At 41.6% G+C, this 23,496-nt stretch overlaps 1 protein-coding gene across 1 annotated transcript in view; it reads left to right on the top strand.

Annotated features, from left to right (window-relative positions):
• The window catches only part of UPF1 (UPF1 RNA helicase and ATPase), a 526,107-nt gene that overhangs the window by 151,061 nt on the left and 351,550 nt on the right, over positions 1 to 23,496 (top strand). Inside the window, 1 exon segment of the mRNA XM_053700065.1 lies at positions 23,350 to 23,493. Within this exon segment, the coding sequence (XP_053556040.1) occupies positions 23,350 to 23,493 (144 nt within the window).

Genomic DNA, 23,496 nt, shown 5'->3' with positions numbered 1-23,496 from the left:
GATCCCGGGATCCTCGGGCGGAGGCAGTGGATGCATTATCTCTTCCTTACAAGTGTCATCCTGCCTATATCTTTCCGCCTCTAGTTCTTCTTCCAAGGGTATTCTCCAATATTCTAAAGGAATGCTCGTTTGTCCTGCTGGTAGCTCCAGCATGGCCTCACAGGTTTTGGTATGCGGATCTTGTCCGGATGGCCTCTTGCCAGCTGTGGACTCTTCCGTTAAGACCAGTCTTTCTGTCTCAAGGTTCTTTTTTCCATCAGGATCTCAAAACCTTAATTTTAAGGTAAGGTGTTTGAACGCTTGATTCTTGGTCAAAGAGGTTTCTCTGACTCTGTGATTGATACTATGTGACAGGCTCGTAAATCTGTATCTGGAGAGATATATTATAGAGTCTGGAAGACTTATATTTCTTAGTGTCTTTCTCATCTTTTTTCTTGGCATTCTTTTTGAATACCGAGAATTTTACAGTTTCTTCAGGATGGTTTAGATAAAGGTTTGTCCGCAAGTTCCTTGAAAGACAAATCTCTGCTCTTTCTGTTCTTTTTCACAGAAGGATTGCTAATCTTCCTGATATTCATTGTTTTGTACAACCTTTGGTTCGTATAAAACCTGTCATTAAGTCAATTTCTCCTCCTTGGAGTTTGAATTTGGTTCTGGGGACTCTTCAAGCTCCTCCTTTTGAACCCATGCATTCTTTGGTCGTTATATTACTTTCTTGGAAAGTTTTGTTTCTTTTGGCCATCTCTTCTGCCAGAAGAGTCTGAATTATCTACTCTTTTTTGTGAGTCTCCTTTTCTGATTTTGCATCAGGATAAGGCGGTGCTGCGATCTTCTTTTGAATTTTTACCTAAGGTTGTGAATTCTAACAACATTAGTAGAGAAATTGTGGTTCCTTCATTATGTCCTAATCCTATGAATTCTAAGGAGAAATCATTGCATTCTTTGGATGCTGTTAGAGCTTTGTAATATTATGTTGAAGCTACTAAGTCTTTCCGAAAGACTTCTAGTCTATTTGTCATCTTTTCCGGTTCTAGAAAAGGCGAGAAAGCTTCTGCCATTTCTTTGGCATCTTGGTTGAAATCTTTATTTCATCATGCCTATGTTGAGTCGGGTAACATTCCGCCTCAAAGGATTACAGCTCATTCTACTAGGTCAGTTTCTACTTCCTGGGCGTTTAGGAATGAAGCTTCGGTTGATCAGATTTGCAAAGCAGCAACTTGGTCCTCTTTGCATACTTTTACTAAATTCTACCATTTTGATGTGTTTTCTTCTTCTGAAGCAGTTTTTGGTAGAAACGTACTTCAGGAAGTGGTTTCAGTTTGAATCTTCTGCTTATGTTTTTTCATTAAAATTTTATTCTGGGTGTGGATTATTTTCAGCAGGAATTGGCTGTCTTTATTTTATCCCTCCCTCTCTAGTGACTCTTGCGTGGAAAGATCCACATCTTGGGTAATCATTATCCCATACGTCACTAGCTCATGGACTCTTGCTAATTACATGAAAGAAAACATAATTTATGTAAGAACTTACCTGATAAATTCATTTCTTTCATATTAGCAAGAGTCCATGAGGCCCACCCTTTTTGTGGTGGTTATGATTTTTTTGTATAAAGCACAATTATTCCAATTCCTTATTTCTCCAACATAGGTGTGTCCGGTCCACGGCGTCATCCTTACTTGTGGGATATTCTCTTCCCCAACAGGAAATGGCAAAGAGCCCAGCAAAGCTGGTCACATGATCCCTCCTAGGCTCCGCCTACCCCAGTCATTCTCTTTGCCGTTGTACAGGCAACATCTCCACGGAGATGGCTTAGAGTTTTTTAGTGTTTAACTGTAGTTTTTATTATTCAATCAAGAGTTTGTTATTTTAAAATAGTGCTGGTATGTACTATTTACTCAGAAACAGAAAAGAGATGAAGATTTCTGTTTGTATGAGGAAAATGATTTTAGCACCGTAACTAAAATCCATGGCTGTTCCACACAGGACTGTTGAGAGCAATTAACTTCAGTTGGGGGAACAGTGTGCAGTCTCTTACTGCTTGAGGTATGACACATTCTAACAAGACGATGTAATGCTGGAAGCTGTCATTTTCCCTATGGGATCCGGTAAGCCATGTTTATTAAGATAGTAAATAAGGGCTTCACAAGGGCTTATTAAGACTGTAGACTTTTTCTGGGCTAAATCGATTCATTATTAACACATATTTAGCCTTGAGGAATCATTTATTCTGGGTATTTTGATATGATTATATCGGCAGGCACTGTTTTAGACACCTTATTCTTTAGGGGCTTTCCCTAATCATAGTCAGAGCCTCATTTTCGCGCCGGTATGGCGCACTTGTTTTTGAGGACAGCATGGCATGCAGCTGCATGTGTGTGGAGCTCTGATACATAGAAAAGTCTTTCTGAAGGCATCATTTGGTATCGTATTCCCCTTTGGGCTTGGTTGGGTCTCAGCAAAGCAGATTCCAGGGACTGTAAAGGGGTTAAATATAAAAACGGCTCCGGTTCCGTTATTTTAAGGGTTAAAGCTTCCAAATTTGGTGTGCAATACTTTTAAGGCTTTAAGACACTGTGGTGAAATTTTGGTGAATTTTGAACAATTCCTTCATACTTTTTCGCAATTGCAGTAATAAAGTGTGTTTAGTTTAAAATTTAAAGTGACAGTAACGGTTTTATTTTAAAACGTTTTTTGTGCTTTGTTATCAAGTTTATGCCTGTTTAACATGTCTGAACTCCCAGATAGATTGTGTTCTGACTGTGGGGAAACCAAGGTTCCTTCTCATTTAACTATATGTATTTTATGTCATAAAAAAATTTAGTAAAAATGATGCCCAAGATGATTCCTCAAGTGAGGGGAGTAAGCATGGTACTGCATCATCCCCTCCTTCGTCTACACCAGTCTTGCCCATACAGGAGGCCCCTAGTACATCTAGTGCGCCAATACTCCTTACTATGCAACATTTAACGGCTGTAATGGATAATTCTATCAAAAACATTTTAGCCAATATGCCCACTTATCAGCGAAAGCGCGACTGCTCTGTTTTAGAAAATTCTGTAGAGCATGAGAACGCTGATGATATGGTTTCTGAAGGGCCCCTACACCAGTCTGAGGGGGCCAGGGAGGTTTTGTCTGAGGGAGAAATTTCAGATTCAGGAAACATTTCTCAACAAGCTGAACCTGATGTGATTACTTTTAAATTTAAGTTGGAACATCTCCGCGCTCTGCTTAAGGAGGTGTTATCCAATTTGGATGATTGTGATTATCTGGTCATTCCAGAACCACTATGTAAAATGGAAAAGTTCTTAGAGGCCCCGGGGCCCCCCGAAGCTTTTCCTATATCCAAGCGGGTGGCGTACATTGTTAGTAAAGAATGGGACAGGCCCGGTATACCTTTAGTACCTCCCCCCATATTTATAAAATTGTTTTCCTATAGTCGACCCCAGAAAGGACTGATGGCAGACAGTCCCCAAGGTCGAGGGGGCGGTTTCTACTCTACACAAGCGCGCCACTATACCCATAGAAGATAGTTGTGCTTTCCAAGATCCTATGGATAAAAAATTAGAAGGTCTGCTAAAGATGTTTGTTCAGCAAGGTTCCCTTCTACAGCCAATTGCATGCATTGTCCCTGTCACTGCAGCCGCGTGTTTCTAGTTTGATGAGCTAGGAAAGGCGATTATTAGTAATTCTTCTTCTTATGAGGAGATTATGGAAGAATTCGTGCTCTTAAATTGGCTAATTCTTTCACCCTAGACGCCACCTTGCAATTGGCTAGGTTAGCGGCGAAAAAATTCTGGGTTTGCTATTGTGGCGCAGAGCGCTTTGGTTAAAATCTTGGGCAGCGGATGCGTCTTCCAAGAACAAATTGCTTGACATTCCTTTCAAGGGGAAAACACTCTTTGGCCCTGACTTGAAAGAGATTATCTCTGATATCACTGGGGGCAAGGGCCACGCCCTTCCTCAGGATAGGTCTTTTCAAGACCAAAAATAAACCTAAGTTTCGTCCCTTTCGCAGAAACGGATCAGCCCCAAGGGCTACGTCCTCTAAGCAGGAAGGTAATACTTCTCAAGCCAATCCAGCCTGGAGACCTATGCAAGGCTGGAACAAAGGAAAGCAGGCCAGGAAACCTGCCACTGCTACCAAGACAGCATGAAATGCGGGCCCCCGATCCGGGACCGGATCTGGTGGGGGGCAGACTCTCTCTCTTCGCTCAGGCTTGGGCAAGAGATGTTCTGGATCCTTGGGCGCTAGAAATAGTCTCCCAAGGTTATTCTCTGGAGTTCTAGGGGCTTCCTCCAAGGGGGAGGTTCCACAGGTCTCAGTTGTCTTCAGACCACATAGGAAGACAGGCATTCTTACATTGGGTAGAAGACCTGCTAAAAATGGGAGTGATTCATCCTGTTCCATTAGGAGAACAAGGGATGGGGTTCTACTCCAATCTGTTCATAGTTCCCAAAAAAGAGGGAACGTTCAGACCAATCTTAGATCTCTAGATCTTGAACAAGTTCTCAAGGTTCCATCGTTCAAGATGGAAACCATTCGAACACTTCTTCCTTCCATCCAGGAAGGTCAATTCATGACCAAGGTGGATTTCAAGGATGCGTATCTACATATTCCTATCCACAAGGAACATCATCGGTTCCTAAGGTTTGCATTCCTGGACAAGCATTTCCAGTTCGTGGCGTTTTCTTTCGGATTAGCCACTGCTCCTAGGATTTTCTCATAGGTACTAGGGTCCCTTCTGGCGGTGCTAAGACCAAGGGGCATTGCTGTAGTACCTTACTTGGACGACATTCTGATTCGAGCGTCGTCCCTTCCTCAAGTAAAGGCTCACACGGACATTGTCCTGGCCTTTCTCAGATCTCACGGATGGAAAGTGAACGTGGAAAAGAGTTCTCTATCTCCGTCAACGAGGGTTCCCTTCTTGGGAACTATAATAGACTCCTTAGAAATGAGGATTTTTCTGACAGAAGCCAGAAAAACAAAACTTCTAGACTCTTGTCGGATACTTCATTCCGTTCCTCTTCCTTCCATAGCGCAGTGCATGGAAGTGATAGGTTTGATGGTAGCGGCAATGGACATAGTTCCTTTTGTGCGCATTCATCTAAGACCATTACAACTGTTCATGCTCAGTCAGTGGAATGGGGACTATTCAGACTTGTCTCCGAAGATACAAGTAAATCAGAGGACCAGAGACTCATTCCGTTGGTGGCTGTCCCTGGACAACCTGTCACAAGGGATGACCTTCCGCAGACCAGAGTGGGTCATTGTCACGACCGACGCCAGTCTGATGGGCTGGGGCGCGGTCTGGGGATCCCTGAAAGCTCAGGGTCTTTGGTCTCGGGTAGAATCTCTTCTACCGATAAATATTCTGGAACTGAGAGCGATATTCAATGCTCTCAAAGCTTGGCCTCAGCTAGCGAGGGCCAAGTTCATACATCAACCATCAGGGGGGAACAAGGAGTTCCCTAACGATGGAAGAAGTGACCAAAATCATTCTATGGGCGGAGTCTCACTCCTGCCACCTGTCTGCTATCCACATCCCAGGAGTGGAAAATTGGGAAGCGGATTTTCTGAGTCGTCAGACATTGCATCCGGGGGAGTGGGAACTCCATCCGGAAATCTTTGCCCAAGTCACTCAACCGTGGGGCATTCCAGACATGGATCTGATGGCCTCTCGTCAGAACTTCAGAGTTCCTTACTACGGGTACAGATCCAGGGATCCCAAGGCGGCTCTAGTGGATGCACTAGTAGCACCTTGGACCTTCAAACTAGCTTATGTGTTCCCGCCGTTTCCTCTCATCCCCAGGCTGGTAGCCAGGATCAATCAGGAGAGGGCGTCGGTGATTTTGATAGCTCCTGCGTGGCCACGCAGGACTTGGTATGCAGATCTGGTGTATATGTCATCGGCTCCACCATGGAAGCTACCTTTGAGAGACCTTCTTGTTCTAGGTCCGTTCGACCCACTCCAGCTGACTGCTTGGAGATTGAACGCTTGATCTTATCAAAGCGAGGGTTCTCAGATTCTGTTATTAATACTCTTGTTCAGGCCTGAAAGCCTGTAACCAGAAAAATTACCACATAATTTGGTATATCTGTTGGTGTGAATCTGCAGGATTCCCTTGGGACAAGGTTAAGATTCCTAAGAGTCTATCCTTCCTTCGAGAAGGATTGGAAAAAGGATTATCTGCAAGTTCCTTGATGGGACAGATTTCTGCCTTGTCTGTGTTACTTCACAAAAAGCTGGCAGCTGTGCCAGATGTTCTAGCCTTTGTTCAGGCTCTGGTTAGAATCAAGCCTGTTTACAAAATTTTGACTCCTCCTTGGAGTCTCAACCTAGTTCTTTCAGTTCTTCAGGGGGTTCCGTTTGAACCCTTACATTCCGTTGATATTAAGTTATTATCTTGGAAAGTTTTGTTTTTGGTTGCAATTTCTTCTGCTAGAAGAGTTTCAGAATTATCTGCTCTGCAGTGTTCTTCTCCTTATCTGGTGTTCCATGCAGATAAGGTGGTTTTGCGTACTAAACCTGGTTTTCTTCCAAAGTTGTTTCTAACAGAAACATTAACCAGGAGATAGTTGTGCCTTCTTTGTGTCCTAATCCAGTTTCAAAGAAGGAACGTTTGTTGCACGACTTGGATGTAGTTCGTGCTCTCAAATTTTACTTAGCAGCTACTAAGGATTTCAGACAAACTTGTCTTTGTTTGTTGTTTATTCTGGTAAATGGAGAGGTCAAAAAGCAACTTCTACCTCTCTCTCCTTCTGGATTAAAAGCATTATCCGATTGGCTTATGAGACTGCCGGACGGCAGCCTCCTGAAAGAATCACAGCTCACTCCACTAGGGCTGTGGCTTCCACATGGGCCTTCAAGAACGAGGCTTCTGTTGATCAGATATGTAAGGCAGCGACTTGGTCTTCACTGCACACTTTTTCTAAATTTTACAAATTTGATACTTTTGCTTCTTCTGAGGCTATTTTTGGGAGAAAGGTTTTGCAAGCCGTGGTGCCTTCCATTTAGGTGACCTGATTTGCTCCCTCCCTTCATCCGTGTCCTAAAGCTTTGGTATTGGTTCCCACAAGTAAGGATGACGCCGTGGACCGGACACACCTATGTTGGAGAAAACAGAATTTATGTTTACCTGATAAATTGCTTTCTCCAACGGTGTGTCCGGTCCACGGCCCGCCCTGGTTTTTTTAATCAGGTCTGATAATTTATTTTCTTTAACTACAGTCACCACGGTAACATATGGTTTCTCCTATGCAAATATTCCTCCTTAACGTCGGTCGAATGACTGGGGTAGGCGGAGCCTAGGAGGGATCATGTGACCAGCTTTGCTGGGCTCTTTGCCATTTCCTGTTGGGGAAGAGAATATCCCACAAGTAAGGATGACGCCGTGGACCGGACACACCGTTGGAGAAAGCAATTTATCAGGTAAACATAAATTCTGTTTTTATATGCTTTCGCACTTTTTTCTTATCACCCCACTTCTTGGCTATTCGTTAAACTGAATTGTGGGTGTGGTGAGGGGTGTATTTATAGGCATTTTAAGGTTTGGGAAACTTTGCCCCTCCTGGTAGGAATGTATATCCCATACGTCACTAGCTCATGGACTCTTGCTAATATGAAAGAAATGAATTTATCAGGTAAGTTCTTACATAAATTATGTTTTTCATTGAATGAATAGACTTTCAATGAATACTATGGGGGGTAGTTATCAACGTGTCTACTTTCCTGCCTTCGCCGGCCCAATACGCCCGCCTAAGCTCGCCTACCTTCGCCGCCGCGGACCTTAAAAAATACGCCTAAGTTATCAAAAAAAGCTGTCAAAAAGCCGCGGGGCGATGAGCAGCGGACTGTGAGTTATCACTCATCCGATCTCGCTGCTCTTCGGCTGTTTGACAGCTTTCTTGCTAGCCTGTCACTAAGCACTCACACTAAACTACACTGTTATACCCCCTATACCGGCACCCCCGGAGCCTCCCGCAACTAAATAAAGTTACTAACCCCTAAACCGCCGCTCCTAGACCCCGCCGCAAGTCTTATAAATGTATTAACCCCTAAACCGCCGCTCCCGGACACCGCTGCCACCTACATTATACCTAGTAACCCCTATCCTGCCCCCCCTATACCGTCGCCCTCTATAATAAAGTTATTAACCCCTATCCTGCTGATCCCGCACCTCGCCGCAAATAAATAGTTTAACCCCTAAACCGCCGCTCCCTATATTACATTTATTAACCCCTATCCTGCCCCCCTACACCGCCGCCACTGTTATAAAATTATTAACCCCTAAACCTAAGTCTAACACTAACCCTAACACCCCCCTAACTTAAATATTAATTAAATAAATCTAAATAATATTTCTCTTATTAACTAAGTTAATCCTATTTAAAACTAAATACTTACCTATAAAATAAACCCTAATATAGCTACAATATAAATAATAATTATATTGTAGCTATCAAAGGATTTATTTATTTTACAGGCAACTTTCAATTTATTTTAACTAGGTACAATAGCTATTAAATAGTTATTAACTCTTTAATAGCTTACCTAGCTAAAATAAAGATAAATTTACCTGTAAAATAAAAACTAACCTAAGTTACAATTACACCTAACACTACACTATACTTTAATAAATTATTCCTATTTAAAACTAAATACTTACCTGTAAAATAAACCCTAAGATAGCTACAATATAATTAATAATTACATTGTAGCTATTTTAGGATTTATATTTATTTTACAGGTAACTTTGTATTTATTTTAGCTAGTTAGAATAGTTATTAAATAGTTATTAACTATTTAATAACTACCTAGCTAAAAGAAATACAAAATTACCTGTAAAATAAATCCTAACCTAATTTACAATTAAACCTAACACTACACTATCATTAAATAAATTAAATAAACTACCTACAAATAACTACAATTAAATACAATTACATAAACTAACTAAAGTACAAAAAATAAAAAAAGCTAAGTTACAAAAAATAAAAAAAATAAGTTATAAACATTTAAAAAAATATTAAAACAATTTTAAGCTACTTACACCTAATCTAAGCCCCCTACTAAAATAACAAACCCCCCCAAAATAAAAAAATGCCCTACCCTATTCTACATTAAAAAAGTTCAAAGCTCTTTTACCTTACCAGCCCTTAAAAGGGCCTTTCTCTTGTTAAGTGTATCCAGTCCACGGATCATCCATTACTTATGGGATATTAACTCCTCCCCAACAGGAAGTGCAAGAGTATTCACCCAGCATCGCTGCTATATAGCTCCTCCCCTAACTGCCATTACCAGTCATTCTCTTGCACCCAACGACTAGATAGGATGTGTGAGAGGACTATGGTGATTATATTTAGTTTCATACCTTCAATCAAAAGTTTGTTATTTTATAATAGCACCGGAGTGTGTTATTCCTTCTCTGGTAGAATTTGAAGAAGAATCTACCTGAGTTTTTACTATGATTTTAGCCGGCGTAGTTAAGATCATATTGCTGTTTCTCGGCCATCTGAGGAGAGGTAAACTTCAGATCAGGGGACAGCGGGCAGATTAATCTGCAAAGAGGTATGTAGCAGCTTATTATTTTCTGACAATGGAATTGATGAGAAAATTCTGCCATACCGATATAATGTAAACTCAGCCTTAAATGCAGTAGCAGCAACTGGTATCAGGCTGTCATGTATGTATATTTTACACTTCAGTATTCTGGGGAATGGCACTTCACTGGAATTATACTGTGTGCATAAGACTTTAGCCTAATTTGCAGGGACTGGCAACAGGCTCTTTAATAACACTTAATTTATGTTAAACGTTTTTTGCTGGCATGTAAAATCGTTTCATTTTCTGAGGTACTGGGTGAATAAAATGTTTTGGGCATTATTTTTTCCACTTGGCAGTTGTTTTATTTAATTTATGACAGTTTACTGATCTCTCTCACTGTTGTGTGTGAGGGGGAGGTCAAAAAATTCAGTCAGAAGCTCATTGTATTTCCTGCATGATCCGGTTCATCTCTACAGAACTCAGGGGTCTTCAAAACTTGTTTTGAGGGAGGTAATCATTCACAGCAGAGCTGTGAGATTGTAGTTGACTGTGATAAAAAACGTTTATTTCTGTAACTTTTTTTTCTGCTATCAGGGTTAGTTATCCTTCGCTAATGGGAACAAGCCTTTGCTAAAATTCTCTTCTATGGTGGCTTTCTCGGCCACATCTGTCCAGGGGGATGCCATTCAGCAGGCCGGACTGGACAATTGTAACAACAGACGCCAGCCTACTAGGTTGGGGCGCTGTCTGGAATTCTCTGAAGGCTCAGGGACAATGGAATCAGGAGGAGAGTCTCCTACCAATAAACATTCTGGAATTGAGAGCAGTTCTCAATGCCCTTCTGGCTTGGCCCCATTTAACAACTCGGGGGTTCATCAGGTTTCAGTCGGACAACATCACGACTGTAGCTTACATCAACCATCAGGGAGGGACAAGAAGCTCCCTAGCAATGATGGAAGTATCAAAGATAATTCGCTGGGCAGAGTCTCACTCTTGCCACCTGTCAGCAATCCACATCCCGGGAGTGGAGAACTGGGAGGCGGATTTCTTAAGTCGTCAGACTTTTCATCCGGGGGAGTGGGAACTTCATCCGGAGGTCTTTGCCCAAATACTTCGACGTTGGGGCAAACCAGAGATAGATCTCATGGCGTCTCGACAGAACGCCAAGCTTCCTCGTTACGGGTCCAGATCCAGGGATCCGGGAGCGGTTCTGATAGATGCTTTGACAGCACCTTGGACCTTCGGGATGGCTTATGTGTTTCCACCCTTCCCGATGCTTCCTCGATTGTTTGCCAGAATCAAACAGGAGAGAGCATCAGTGATTCTAATAGCGCCTGCATGGCCATGCAGGACTTGGTATGCAGATCTAGTGGACATGTCATCCTGTCCACCTTGGTCGCTACCTCTGAAACAGGACCTTCTGATCCAGGGTCCCTTCAAACATCTAAATCTAATTTCTCTGAAGCTGACTGCTTGGAAATTGAACGCTTGATTTTATCAAAACGTGGTTTTTCTGAGTCAGTTATTGATACCTTAATACAGGCTAGGAAGCCTGTTACCTGAAAGATTTACCATAAGATATGGCGCAAATACTTATATTGGTGCGAATCCAAGAGTTACTCATGGAGTAAGGTTAGGATTCCGAGGATATTGTCTTTTCTACAAGAGGGTTTAGAAAAGGGTTTATCCGCTAGTTCCTTAAAGGGACAGATTTCAGCTCTGTCCATTCTTTTACACAAACGTCTGTCAGAAGTTCCGGACGTTCAAGCTTTTTGTCAGGCTTTAGCTAGGATCAAGCCTGTGTTTAAAACTGTTGCTCCACCATGGAGTTTGAACTTAGTTCTTAATGTTTTACAGGGGGTTCCGTTTGAACCCCTTCATTCCATTGATATCAAGTTGTTATCTTGGAAAGTTCTGTTTTTAATGGCGATTTCCTCGGCTCGAAGAGTCTCTGAGTTATCTGCCTTACATTGTGATTCTCCTTATCTGATTTTTCATTCAGACAAGGTAGTTCTGCGTACTAAACCTGGGTTCCTACCTAAGGTGGTCACTAATAGGAATATCAATCAAGAGATTGTGGTTCCATCTTTGTGTCCTAATCCTTCTTCGAAAAAGGAACGTCTGCTACACAATCTAGATGTAGTCCGTGCCCTGAAATTTTATCTACAGGCAACTAAGGATTTGACAAACGTCTTCCCTGTTTGTCGTTTATTCTGGTCAGAGGAGAGGTCAAAAAGCTTCGGCTACCTCTCTCTCCTTTTGGCTTCGTAGCATAATACGGTTAGCCTATGAGACTGCTGGACAGCAGCCTCCTGAAAGAATTACAGCACATTCTACTAGAGCTGTGGCTTCCACTTGGGCCTTTAAGAATGAGGCTTCTGTTGAACAGATTTGCAAGGCTGCAACTTGGTCTTCTCTTCATACTTTTTCCAAATTTTACAAATTTGACACTTTTGCTTCTTCGGAGGCTGTTTTTGGGAGAAAGGTTCTTCAGGCAGTGGTTCCTTCCGTATAAAGAGCCTGCCTGTCCCTCCCGTCATCCGTGTACTTTAGCTTTGGTATTGGTATCCCATAAGTAATGGATGATCCGTGGACTGGATACACTTAACAAGAGAAAACATAATTTATGCTTACCTGATAAATTTATTTCTCTTGTAGTGTATCCAGTCCACGGCCCGCCCTGTCACTTTAAGGCAGGTAATTTTTCCATTAAACTACAGTCACCACTGCACCCTATGGTTTTCCTTTCTCTGCATGTTTTCGGTCGAATGACTGGTAATGGCAGTTAGGGGAGGAGCTATATAGCAGCTCTGCTGGGTGAATCCTCTTGCACTTCCTGTTGGGGAGGAGTTAATATCCCATAAGTAATGGATGATCCGTGGACTGGATACACTACAAGAGAAATAAATTTATCAGGTAAGCATAAATTATGTTTTTGTGGGGGCATGCCCCAAAGTTCAGCTCTTTTGCCTGTAAAAGAAAAATACAACCCCCCCAACATTAAAACCCACCACCCACATACCCCTAATCTAACCCAAACCCCCCTTAAAATAACCTAACACTAATCCCCTGAAGATCATCCTACCTTTAGTTGTCTTCACTCAGCAGAGCCACCGATGGAACTGAAGAGGACATCCGGACCGGCAGAAGTTATCCTCCAAGGGGCGCTGAAGAAATCTTCCATCCGATGAAGTGATCCTCCAAGCGGCGCTAAAGAAATCTTCCATCCGGGGCGAGGTCATCTTCCAAGAGGCACTGAAGAAGTCTTCTATCCGGGCGAGGTCATCGTCGAAGCCGGGTCTTGAATCTTCATCCCGCCGACGCGGAACATCCTCCTTTCCCGACGAACTACCGACGAATGAAGGCTCCTTTAAGGGACGTCATCCAAGATGGCGTCCCTTGAATTCCGATTGGCTGATAGGATTCTATCAGCCAATCGGAATTAAGGTAGGAAAAATCTGATTGGCTGATGGAATCAGCCAATCAGATTCAAGTTCAATCCGATTGGCTGATCCAATTCTATTGGCTGTTGCGATCTTGAACTTTTTTAATGTAGAATAGGGTAGGGCATTTTTTTATTTTGGGGGGGTTTGTTATTTTATTAGGGGGCTTAGATTAGGTGTAAGTAGCTTAAAATTGTTGTAATATTTTTTTAAATGTTTGTAACTTATTTTTTTATTTTTTGTAACTTAGCTTTTTTTATTTTTTGTACTTTAGTTAGTTTATGTAATTGTATTTAATTGTAGTTATTTGTAGGTAGTTTATTTAATTTATTTAATGATAGTGTAGTGTTAGGTGTAATTATAACTTAGGTTAGGATTGTTTTTACAGGTAAATTTCTCTTTATTCTAGCTAGGTAGCTATTAAATAGTTAATAACTATTTAATAGCTATTGTACCTAGTTAAAATAAATTGAAAGGTACCTGTAAAATATAAATAAATCCTTTGATTGCTACAATATAATTATTATTTATATTGTAGCTATATTAGGGTTTATTTTAAAGGTAAATATTTAGTTTTAAATAGGATTAACTTAGTTAATAATAGGAATATTATTTAGATTTATTTAATTAATATTTTAGTTAGGGGGGCGTTAGGGTTACTGTTAGACTTAGGTTTAGGGGTTAATAATTTTATTGCAGTGGCGGCGGTGTAGTGGGGGGCAGGATAGGGGTTAATAAATTTATTATGGGGGGGCAGGATAGGGGTTAATAAATTTATTATAGGTTGCGGGGGCCCGGGAGCGGCGGTTTAGGGGTTAAACTATTTATTTATTTGCGGCGAGGTGTGGGATCGGCAGGATAGGGGTTAATACATTTATTATAGGGGGCGGCGGTATAGGGGGGGCAGGATAGGGGTTACTAGGTATAATGTAGTTGGCGGTGGGCTCCGGGAGCTGCGGTTTAGGGGTTAATATGTATAGAGTAGCTTGCGGTGGGCTCCGGGAGCGGCGGTTTAGGGGGTAATAACTTTATTTAGTTGCGGCGGTGTCGGGGGGACAGATTAGTGGTGTTTAGACTCGGGGTACATGTTAGGGTGTTAGGTGTAGACATCTCCCATAGGAATGAATGGGATGTCTGTCAGCAGCGAACTTGTACTTTCGCTATGGTCAGACTCCCATTGATTCCTATGGGATCCGCCGCCTCCAGGGGTGGCGGTTTGAAAACCAGGTACGCTGGGCCGTAAAAGTGCTGAGCGTACCTGCTAGTTTTTTGATAACTAGCAAAAGTAGTGAGATTGTGCCGCACTTGTGTGCGGAACATCTGGAGTGACGTAAGAATCGATCTGTGTCGGACTGAGTCCGGCGGATCGAAGCTTACGTCACAAAATTCTACTTTTGCCGGTCTCTAGCCTTTGATAACTAAGGCGTATCAGCCTCGCCACAAATACGCTGCGGAATTCCAGCGTATTTGAGGTTGACGGCTTGATAACTACCCCCCATGTTATACAGCGTAAACAGAAGTAACGCATGGACACGGGAGCGCGCAGTGCCTATACGTAAACAGCGGGTGGGACCGCTGTTTACGTAATATGGATGAAAATTAGGAATCAGTGAGTGGGAGGAGCGGGTAAGCGAATGAGCGATATGCTATATATAAAATAAAAAATAAAATACACATTTTATTAAAAATTTATTGTGGCGGTATGCTTAATTTGAGGAATCTCTATAAAACTAGATTACACAATTTGGAAAAATTGACATTCACTTTAACTGCTAGGAAGGGTAAAGTGAGTGTGGTGACAAAAATGTTAGTTTTTATTTTCTCAAGCAAAAGTTTATTTTAAATGGTACCGGTGTGTACTATTCACTCTCTGGCAGAAGAGGGATGAATATTTCTCTTGTTAAGTGTATCCAGTCCACGGATCATCCATTACTTATGGAATATATTCTCCTTCCCAACAGGAAGCTGCAAGAGTCCACCCACAGCAAAGCTGCTATATAGCTCCTCCCCTAACTGCCATATTCAGTCATTCTCTTGCAAGCCTCAACATAGATAGGAGGTTGTGAGAGTCTGTGGTGCTTTCTACTTAGTTTATTCTTCAATCAAAAGTTTGTTATTTTTAAATGGCACCGGAGTGTGCTGTTTATCTCAGGCAGTATTTGGAAGAAGAATCTGCCTGCGTTTTTCTATGATCTTAGCAGACGTAACTAAGATCCATTTGCTGTTCTCACACATTCTGAGGAGTGAGGTACTTCAGAGGGGGAATGGCGTGCAGGTTTTCCTGCAGATAAGGTATGTGCAGTAAAATATTTTTCTAGGAATGGAATTGACTAAGAAAATACTGCTGATACCGAAGTAATGTAAGTAAAGCCTTAAATGCAGCGATAGCGACTGGTATCAGGCTTATTAATAGAGATACATACTCTTGTAAAAATGTGTTTTAAAACGTTTGCTGGCATGTTTAATCGTTTTTTAACATATGTTTGGTGATAAAACTTATTGGGGCCTAAGTTTTTTCCACATGGCTGGCTTAAATTTTGCATAGAAACAATTTCCACTGTTATAGTATAAAAGTTACAGTTGGTGCAGTTAAAATTACAAACAGTGACATTCAGCTTCCCTCAGCAGTCCCCTGCATGCTATAGGACATCTCTGAAGGGCTCAAAAGGGCTTCAAAAGTAGGAGCTGTTATGAATGTTTAAAACATATTTTTCGTTTTGTTAATCTGTTTTTTGTATTAAGGGGTTAATCATCCATTTGCAAGTGGGTGCAATGCTCTGCTAACTTGTTACATACACTGTAATAATTTTGTTAGTTTAACTGCCTTTTTTCACTGTTATTTCAAATTTTGGCAAAATTTGTTTCTCTTAAAGGCACAGTAACGTTTTATATATTTGCTTGTTAACTTGATTTAAAGTGTTTTCCAAGCTTACTAGTCTCATTATTAGTCTGTTCTAACATGTCTGACATAGAGGAAGCTCTGTGTTCATTATGTTTTAAAGCCATGGTGGAACCCCATCTTAGAATGTGTACCAGATGTACTGATTTCATGTTAAACAATAAAGATCATTTTTTGTCTTTAAAAACATTATCACCAGAGGATTCTGTCGTGGGGGTAGTTATGCCGACTAACTCTCCCCACGTGTCAGACCTTTTGACTCCCGCTTTAGGGACTCACGCTCAAAATGCGCCAAGTACATCAAGGGCACCCATAGCGTTTCTTTACCAGGGGATTCTGTCGAGGGGAAAGTTATGCCGACTAACTCTCCCCACGTGTCAGAAACATAGAAACATAGATATTGACGGCAGATAAGAGCCATAGGCCCAGCAAGTCTGCCCCACCTTACCTAACAGTATAAACTTATCTAGTTCGTAGGATAGCCCTATGCTTGTCCCATGCATTTTTAAAGTCCCCCACAGTGTTTGTTGCTACTACCTCTTGAGGAAGTTTATTCCATAAATCAATCACTCTTTCTGTAAAGAAGTGCTTCCTCAAATTACTCCTGAATCTACTACCCTTTAGCTTGAGCTCATGACCCCTTGTTCTTGAATTTTCCATTTTATAGAAACATAACTTCGACTCCCGCTTCAGGGACTCACGCTCAAATGGCGCCAAGTACATCAAGGGCGCCCATAGCGTTTATTTTATAAGACATGGCAAAGGTGGTGAATAATATTCTGGCAGCAGTATTAGTCAGACTACCTGAAATTAAAGGAAAGCAGTTAGCTCTGGGGGTAGATACAGAGCATACAGACGCTTTAAGAACCATGTATGATACTACCTCACAATATGCTTAGTCTGTGGGTGATTTTTTTTTTTGACTCAGGGAAGATGATTTAACCTGATTCTGATATTTCTACATTTAAAATTTATGCTTGAGAACCTCCACTTGTTGCTCAGGGAGGCTTTGGCTGCTCTGAATGAATGTGTACAATCGCAGGGCCAGAGAAATTGTGTAGACTGGATAAATAATATGCAGTGCCGGTGTGTACTGATGTTTTTCCAATACCTAAAGAGGTTTACTAAAATTTTTTTTAATAAGGAATGGGATAGACCAGGTGTGCCGTTCTCTTCCCCTCCTATTTTTTAGAAGAATGTTTTCTAATAGTTACCACCACACGGGACTTCTGGCAGACAGTTCCTAAGGTGGAGAGAAGAGTTTCTACTCTAGCTAAGCGTACCACTACTTCTGACGAGGACAGTTGTGCTTTTTAGATCCAATGGATAAAAAATGTTTATTCAACAGGGTTTTATCCTGCAGCCCCTTGCATACATTGCTTCTGTCACTGCTGCTGCGGCGTTCTGGGTTGAGTCTCTTGATGAGGCTTTACAGTTAAGCGACTCCATTGGATGAATATATTTGACAAGCTTATGCTAGCCAATTCCTTTGTTTTCTGATGCCTTGTTCATTTGACTAGACTAACGGCTAAGAATTCTGTTTTTTACTATACTGGCGCGCAGAGCGCTATGGCTTATATCATGGTCAGCTGTCGTGACTTTAATAAATAAGCTACTTAACTTCCCTTCAAGGGGCAGACCCTATTCGGGCCTGGTTTGAAGGAGATTATTGCTTATATCACTGGAGGAAAAGGTCATGCCCTTCCTCAGGATAGGTCTAAATCAAGGGAAGAAAAAAAAAAAAAAAAGGCTAATTTTCGTACCTTTTAAAAACTTCAGGGCAGGTGTGGCATCCTCTTCCTCTAAGGCAAAACAAGAGGGAATTTTTGCTCAGTCCAAGGCGGTCTGGAGACAATCGGACCTGGAACAAAGATAAGCAGGCCAAGGAGCCTGCTGCTGCCTCTAAGGCAGCATGAAGGAATGGACCCCTATCCGGTAACGGATCCTATAGGGGGCAGACTTTCATTCTTTGCCCAGGCGTGGGCAAGAGATGCCCAGGATCCCTAGGCATTGGAATTTATATCCCAGAGATATCTTCTGGATTTCAAAGATTCCCCCCCAAAAAAAGGGGAGATTTCGCCTTTCACAATTATCTGCAAACCAGATAAAGAAGGAGGCATTCTTACATTGTGTACGAGATCCATCCAGTTCCAAGAGAGGAACAGGGACAGAGTTTTTACTCAAATCTGTTTGTGGTTCCCAAGGAGAGGGAACCTTCAGACCTATTTTGGATCTAAAGATCTTAAACAAATTCCTCAGAATTCCGTCATTTAAGATGGAAACTATTCGTACCATCTTAACTATGATCCAGGAGAGTCAATAGAGGACTACAATGGATTTGAAGGATGCTTATCCTCACATTGTGATGCATAAAGATCACCATCGTTTTTCAGGTTTGCCTTTCTAGACAGGCATTACCAGTTTGTAGCTCTTTCCTTTGGGATATCTACAGCCCCAAGAATCTTTATGGAGGTTCTGGGGTCGCTTTGGCGGTCCTTAGACTGCGGGGCATAGAAGTGGCCCCTTATTTAGACGACATCCTGATACAGGCGTCAAACATCCAAATTGCCCAGTCTCATACGGACGTAGTACTGGCATTTCTGAGATCACATGGGTGGAAAGTGAACAAGGAAAGAGTTCTCTATCCCCAATCTCAAGGGTTTCCCTCCTAGGGACTCTGATAGATTCTGTAGAAATGAAAATTTACCTGACGGAGTCCAGGTTGTCAAAGTTTCTAAATTTCTGCCGTGTTTTTTTCATCCCATCCGCGCCCTTCGGTGGCTCAGTACATGAATGAAATCGGCTTAATGGTAGCGGCAAGGGACATAGTACCGTTTGCACGTCTACATTTCAGACCGCTGCAACTATGCATGCTCAGTCAGAGGAACGGGGATTACACAGATTTGTCCCCCTGTTAAACCTGGACCAAGAGACCAGAGATTCTCTTCTCTGGTGACTATGTCGGGTCCATCTGTCCAAGGGTATGACCTTCCGCAGGTCAGATGGGACAATAGATGCCAGCCTTTTAGGTTGGGATGCAGTCTGGAACTCCCTGAAGGCTCAGGGATAGTGGACTTAGGAGGAGACCCTCCTTCTAATAAATATTCTGGAACTGGGAGTGATATTCCATGCTCTTCAGACTTGGCCTCAGTTAGCAACTCTGAGGTACATCATACTCAGTCGGACAATATACACGACTGTGGCTTACATCAGCCATCAAGGGGGAACAGAAGTTCCCTAGCGATGTTAGAAGTCTTACAATAATTTACTGGACAGAGACTCACTCTTGTCTATCAGCTATCCATATCCCAGGTGTTGAGAACTGGGAGGTGGATTTTCTAAGTCGTCAGACTTTTCTTCCGGGGGAGTGGGATTTCCTCCGGAGGTCAAGACCAAGCAGGAGAGGGCTTTGGTGTTTTTGACAGCGCCTGCGTAGCCACGCAGGACCTGGTATGCAGATCTGGTGGACATGTCATCCTTTCCATCACGGTCTCTGCTTCAGAGACAGGTCCCTCTACCTCAGGGTCCTTTCAACCATCTAAATAGAATCAATCTGAGATGGACTGCCTGGAGACTGAACGCTTGATGTTATCAAAGCATGGCTTCTCCGAGTCAGTCATTGATACCTTAATACAGACATGAAAGCCTGTCTCTAGGAAAATTGAACATAGATATGGTGTAAATATCTGATTGTTATGAATCCAAGGGTTACTCATGGAGTAAAGTCTGGATTCCCAGGATATTATCTTTTCTCCAAGATGTTTTTGAGAAAAGGGTTGTCAGCTAATTCCTTAAAAGGGGACAGATTTTTACTCTGTCTATTTTTTTGCACAAGCGTCTGGCAGGTATTCTAGACGTTCAGGCATTTGGTCAGGCTTTGGTTAGATCCAAGCCTGTGTTTAAAACTGTTGCTCCGCCATGGAGCTTAAACCTGATTCTTAAGGTTCTTCAAGAAGTTCCGTTTGAACCTTTTTTGTTCCATAGATATCAATCTTTATCTTGGAAAGTTCCTTTTGGGTAGCTAATTCCTCGACTCGTAGAGTCTCCAAGTTATCTGTGTTACAATGTGATTCTCCTTATCTGGTCCTTCGTACGGATAAGGTAGTCCTGCGTACCAACCTGGGTTTTTTCCTAAGGTGGTATCTAACAAGTACATCACTCAAGAGATAGTTGTTCCATGCTTGTATCCTAATCCTTCCTCAAAGAAGGAACGTCTATTACACAATATTGGACGTGGTTTGTGCTTTAAAGTTTTACTTGCAAGCTACTACAGTTTTCATCAAACGTTCACCTTGTTTGTTGTCTATTCTGGACAGAGGAGAGGTCAAAAGACTTCAGCAGCCTCTGTCTTTTTGGTTAAAAAGCATAATTCATTTAGCTTATGAGACTGCTGGACAGCAGCCTCCTGAAGGGATTACAGCTCATTCTACTAGAGCTGTGGTTTTCACTTGGGCCTTTTTTAAATGTGGCTTCTGTTGAACAGATTTACAAGACGGAGTCTTGGTCTGCGCTTCATACTTTTCAAATTTAACAAATTTGATACCTTGCTTCTTCAGAGTCTATTTTTGGGAGAAAGGGTTTTTTACAGGCAGTGGTAACTTCCGTTTAAGTACCTGCCTTGTCCCTCCCATCATCCGTGTACTTTAGCTTTGGTATTGGTATTCCATAAGTAATGGATGATCCGTGGACTGGATACACTTAACAAGAGAAAACATAATTTATGCTTACCTGATAAATTTATTTCTCTTGTAGTGTATCCAGTCCACGGCCCGCCCTGTCACTTTAAGGCAGGTAATTTTTTCATTTGAACTACAGTCACCACTGCACCCTATGGTTTTTCCTTTCTCTGCATGTTTTCGGTCGAATGACTGAATATGGCAGTTAGGGGAGGAGCTATATAGCAGCTTTGCTGTGGGTGGACTCTTGCAGCTTCCTGTTGGGAAGGAGAATATATTCCATAAGTAATGGATGATCCGTGGACTGGATACACTACAAGAGAAATAAATTTATCAGGTAAGCATAAATTGTTTTTCACTCCATAAGACGCACCTGACCATAAGGCGCACATAGTTTTTAGAGGAGGAAAACAAGAAAAAAAAAATATTCTGAATTAAATGGTGTAGTAAACTGTTTAACTGCTTGTTGTTCTTCCCTCTCCCCCTTGAGACTAAAGTTACAGCCTTACAGTAAGTATACAGCATAGGGCAGTCATATTAGTTATATCATCAGACCCCATAAATAAAAAATACATAAGCCTTTATCATCTTTTAGCGCGCAAACACTGGGACAGGGCACCACAGCAACAAACGAAACACTGACTACAGCACTGTCCGACGTCTCAGAGTCAGTCCCATACATCCGGATTACACTTGTGCTGTGCACATAGACAACAGAAGAGACAGAACAGACATACTAAGCTGTTAGTGCTTACCATGTTGCTGCTGTTTGTTTTCCTCTGGTTCCGATAAGTTATAGTCTTGGCCACTGGAGTTCTACTAAGATCCTCTGTTCATTTTGAATGGAGAATGCTAGCAGAACTCCAGTCACTGAGACCATAACTTATCGAGACCAGAGGAAAACAAATAGCAACAGCATGGTAAGCGCTAGCAGCTTATTATGTCTGTTCTGTCTCTTACAATATGTAGTCCCTATCCCACATTCTGCTTACACAGGGGACACCAAACTTTGAGAATAGTGTGCCACTTACCTGGGGAGCCAGAATTACCACCACTGTAGCGACACTTCCTACAGCTCCAGCTCCGAAGTCTGAGTCAGTTGGCGGGGCCAAAGGTAACCGACGGTCCACACATTCGCTCCATAAGACGCACAGACATTTCCCCTTTTGAGGGGGAAAAAAGTGCGTCTTATGGAGCGAAAAATACGGTATATTTAGTCCATTAAAGTATCATTGCTTACTGCAATACTCTTGTTATTTTGAGATATATATATATATATATATATATATATATATATATATATATATATATATATATATATATATATATATATATATAATTCTTGTGAATGTGAAACACATTGTGTTAATTCATGTTCTCAACAGAAAATGTTGCCAGCCGGCTGGGGGCAGTGTAATATTTTCTAATATTTTCTAATATTTAATTTTCTGCTATCTCAGCACAAGTTGATTGAATAATTTAACATAAATGTATTTAATGGTAAAACATTTTTAATATTAGCTAATTTTAGCTTTAAATTTACCGGGTAGTGCACCTGTTAAAAACGTCCTGCACATACACACCCCACTTGTTGTTGGCTGTCAGCTAGTTCTCAGTAGTGTATTACTGCTCCTTCAGCAAAGCACACCAAGATAGTGAAATGTCATGTCCCTTTAAGGTTCAGAGGTGAATGACACAAAGGTGAAAGGGTTGCTTGTCTCAGCTTGTATAATCAAATGCAGGAACATTAGCAGTAAGCTGTAATTTGTTTGTGGTATAATGATGGAGAACTTTTAGATAGGAATGTGTTAAGCCTCCCCGAATAGGTGTTTTTTTGTTTTGTTTTTTGTTTGTTTTTTTAAAAAAAGAGCTTGTGCAGATTTGAAAAGTGATTGTGGCAGAGTGCAGCCAAGTTTTCCCAGAGTGATGGCTACAACACAAGAGCACAAAAAGAGAACAAAGGGGTAATAGAGTAGGATAGGCATGATAACTGGTAGTATCAGGACATGACAGACCCCTTGCCATAAATTCCATTTGTAAATTGGAAATTTGTTTACAATTGTTTGAGCTATCTGAATCATGATAGAAAAATGGGTTTCCTTTCCCTTTTTAAGAGGTTTTTTTTGTGTGTGTGTGTAGGGCCCTCTCATATCTGGATTGTTATATATACCCATTTTAATCTACAGAATCATTCATAATAAACCAGTGGTATCTTGCCTCCTTAAGGTTTAAAAAAAAACAAAAAAAACAATTGTTTAAGACATGGGGGTATATTTACCAAGCAGCGGATGCTGCTTATTCCATGTGAGCCTTCCGGCTTGCTGGAAACAGGATTTAAGACCGCTGCTCCTTAACTCGTACGCCACTTTTTAGGTGGTGGACTGCAATCATCCCGATCAGATACGATCGGGATGATCGACACCCCCTGCTAGAGGCCGATTGCCCGCGAATGTGCTGGGGGTGGCATTGCACAAGCATTTCTTGTGAAATGCTTGTGCAATGTTAAATGCCGACCTGAGTATGCTGTTGGCATTTAGTGATGCAAGGCGGACATGATTCACTATAGCAAATCATGTCTGCCCGGGGTTTGATAAATCTACCCCCAGGTCTAGATAAATAGGATGTACTAATTGGAAGAAATCTTGATCCTCGCTCTGACTTGAGAGAAGCCTCTTGCGTTTAGTGCTGTCCTGATTTATAAAAAGGCAGAGTATTAACTGAGAGCAAATGTTTAAAGTCTGTGTGTGATTCTTTATTCCTTTTCTGTTTTTTCTTTTTATGCTTAGAATGCAGAGTGCTTTGAAGACATTTGCAGTGGATGAAACCTCTGTTTCAGGTTACATTTATCATAAACTTCTGGGGCATGAAGTGGAAGATGTGATAATAAAATGCCAACTTCCAAAGAGATTTACAGCACAAGGCTTACCAGATCT

Source organism: Bombina bombina, chromosome 2 (assembly GCF_027579735.1).
Source record: "Bombina bombina isolate aBomBom1 chromosome 2, aBomBom1.pri, whole genome shotgun sequence".
Taxonomy (NCBI): domain Eukaryota; kingdom Metazoa; phylum Chordata; class Amphibia; order Anura; family Bombinatoridae; genus Bombina; species Bombina bombina.
The sequence above is the reverse complement of the archived record's forward strand: the minus strand, read 5'-3'. Positions and strand labels throughout refer to the sequence as shown.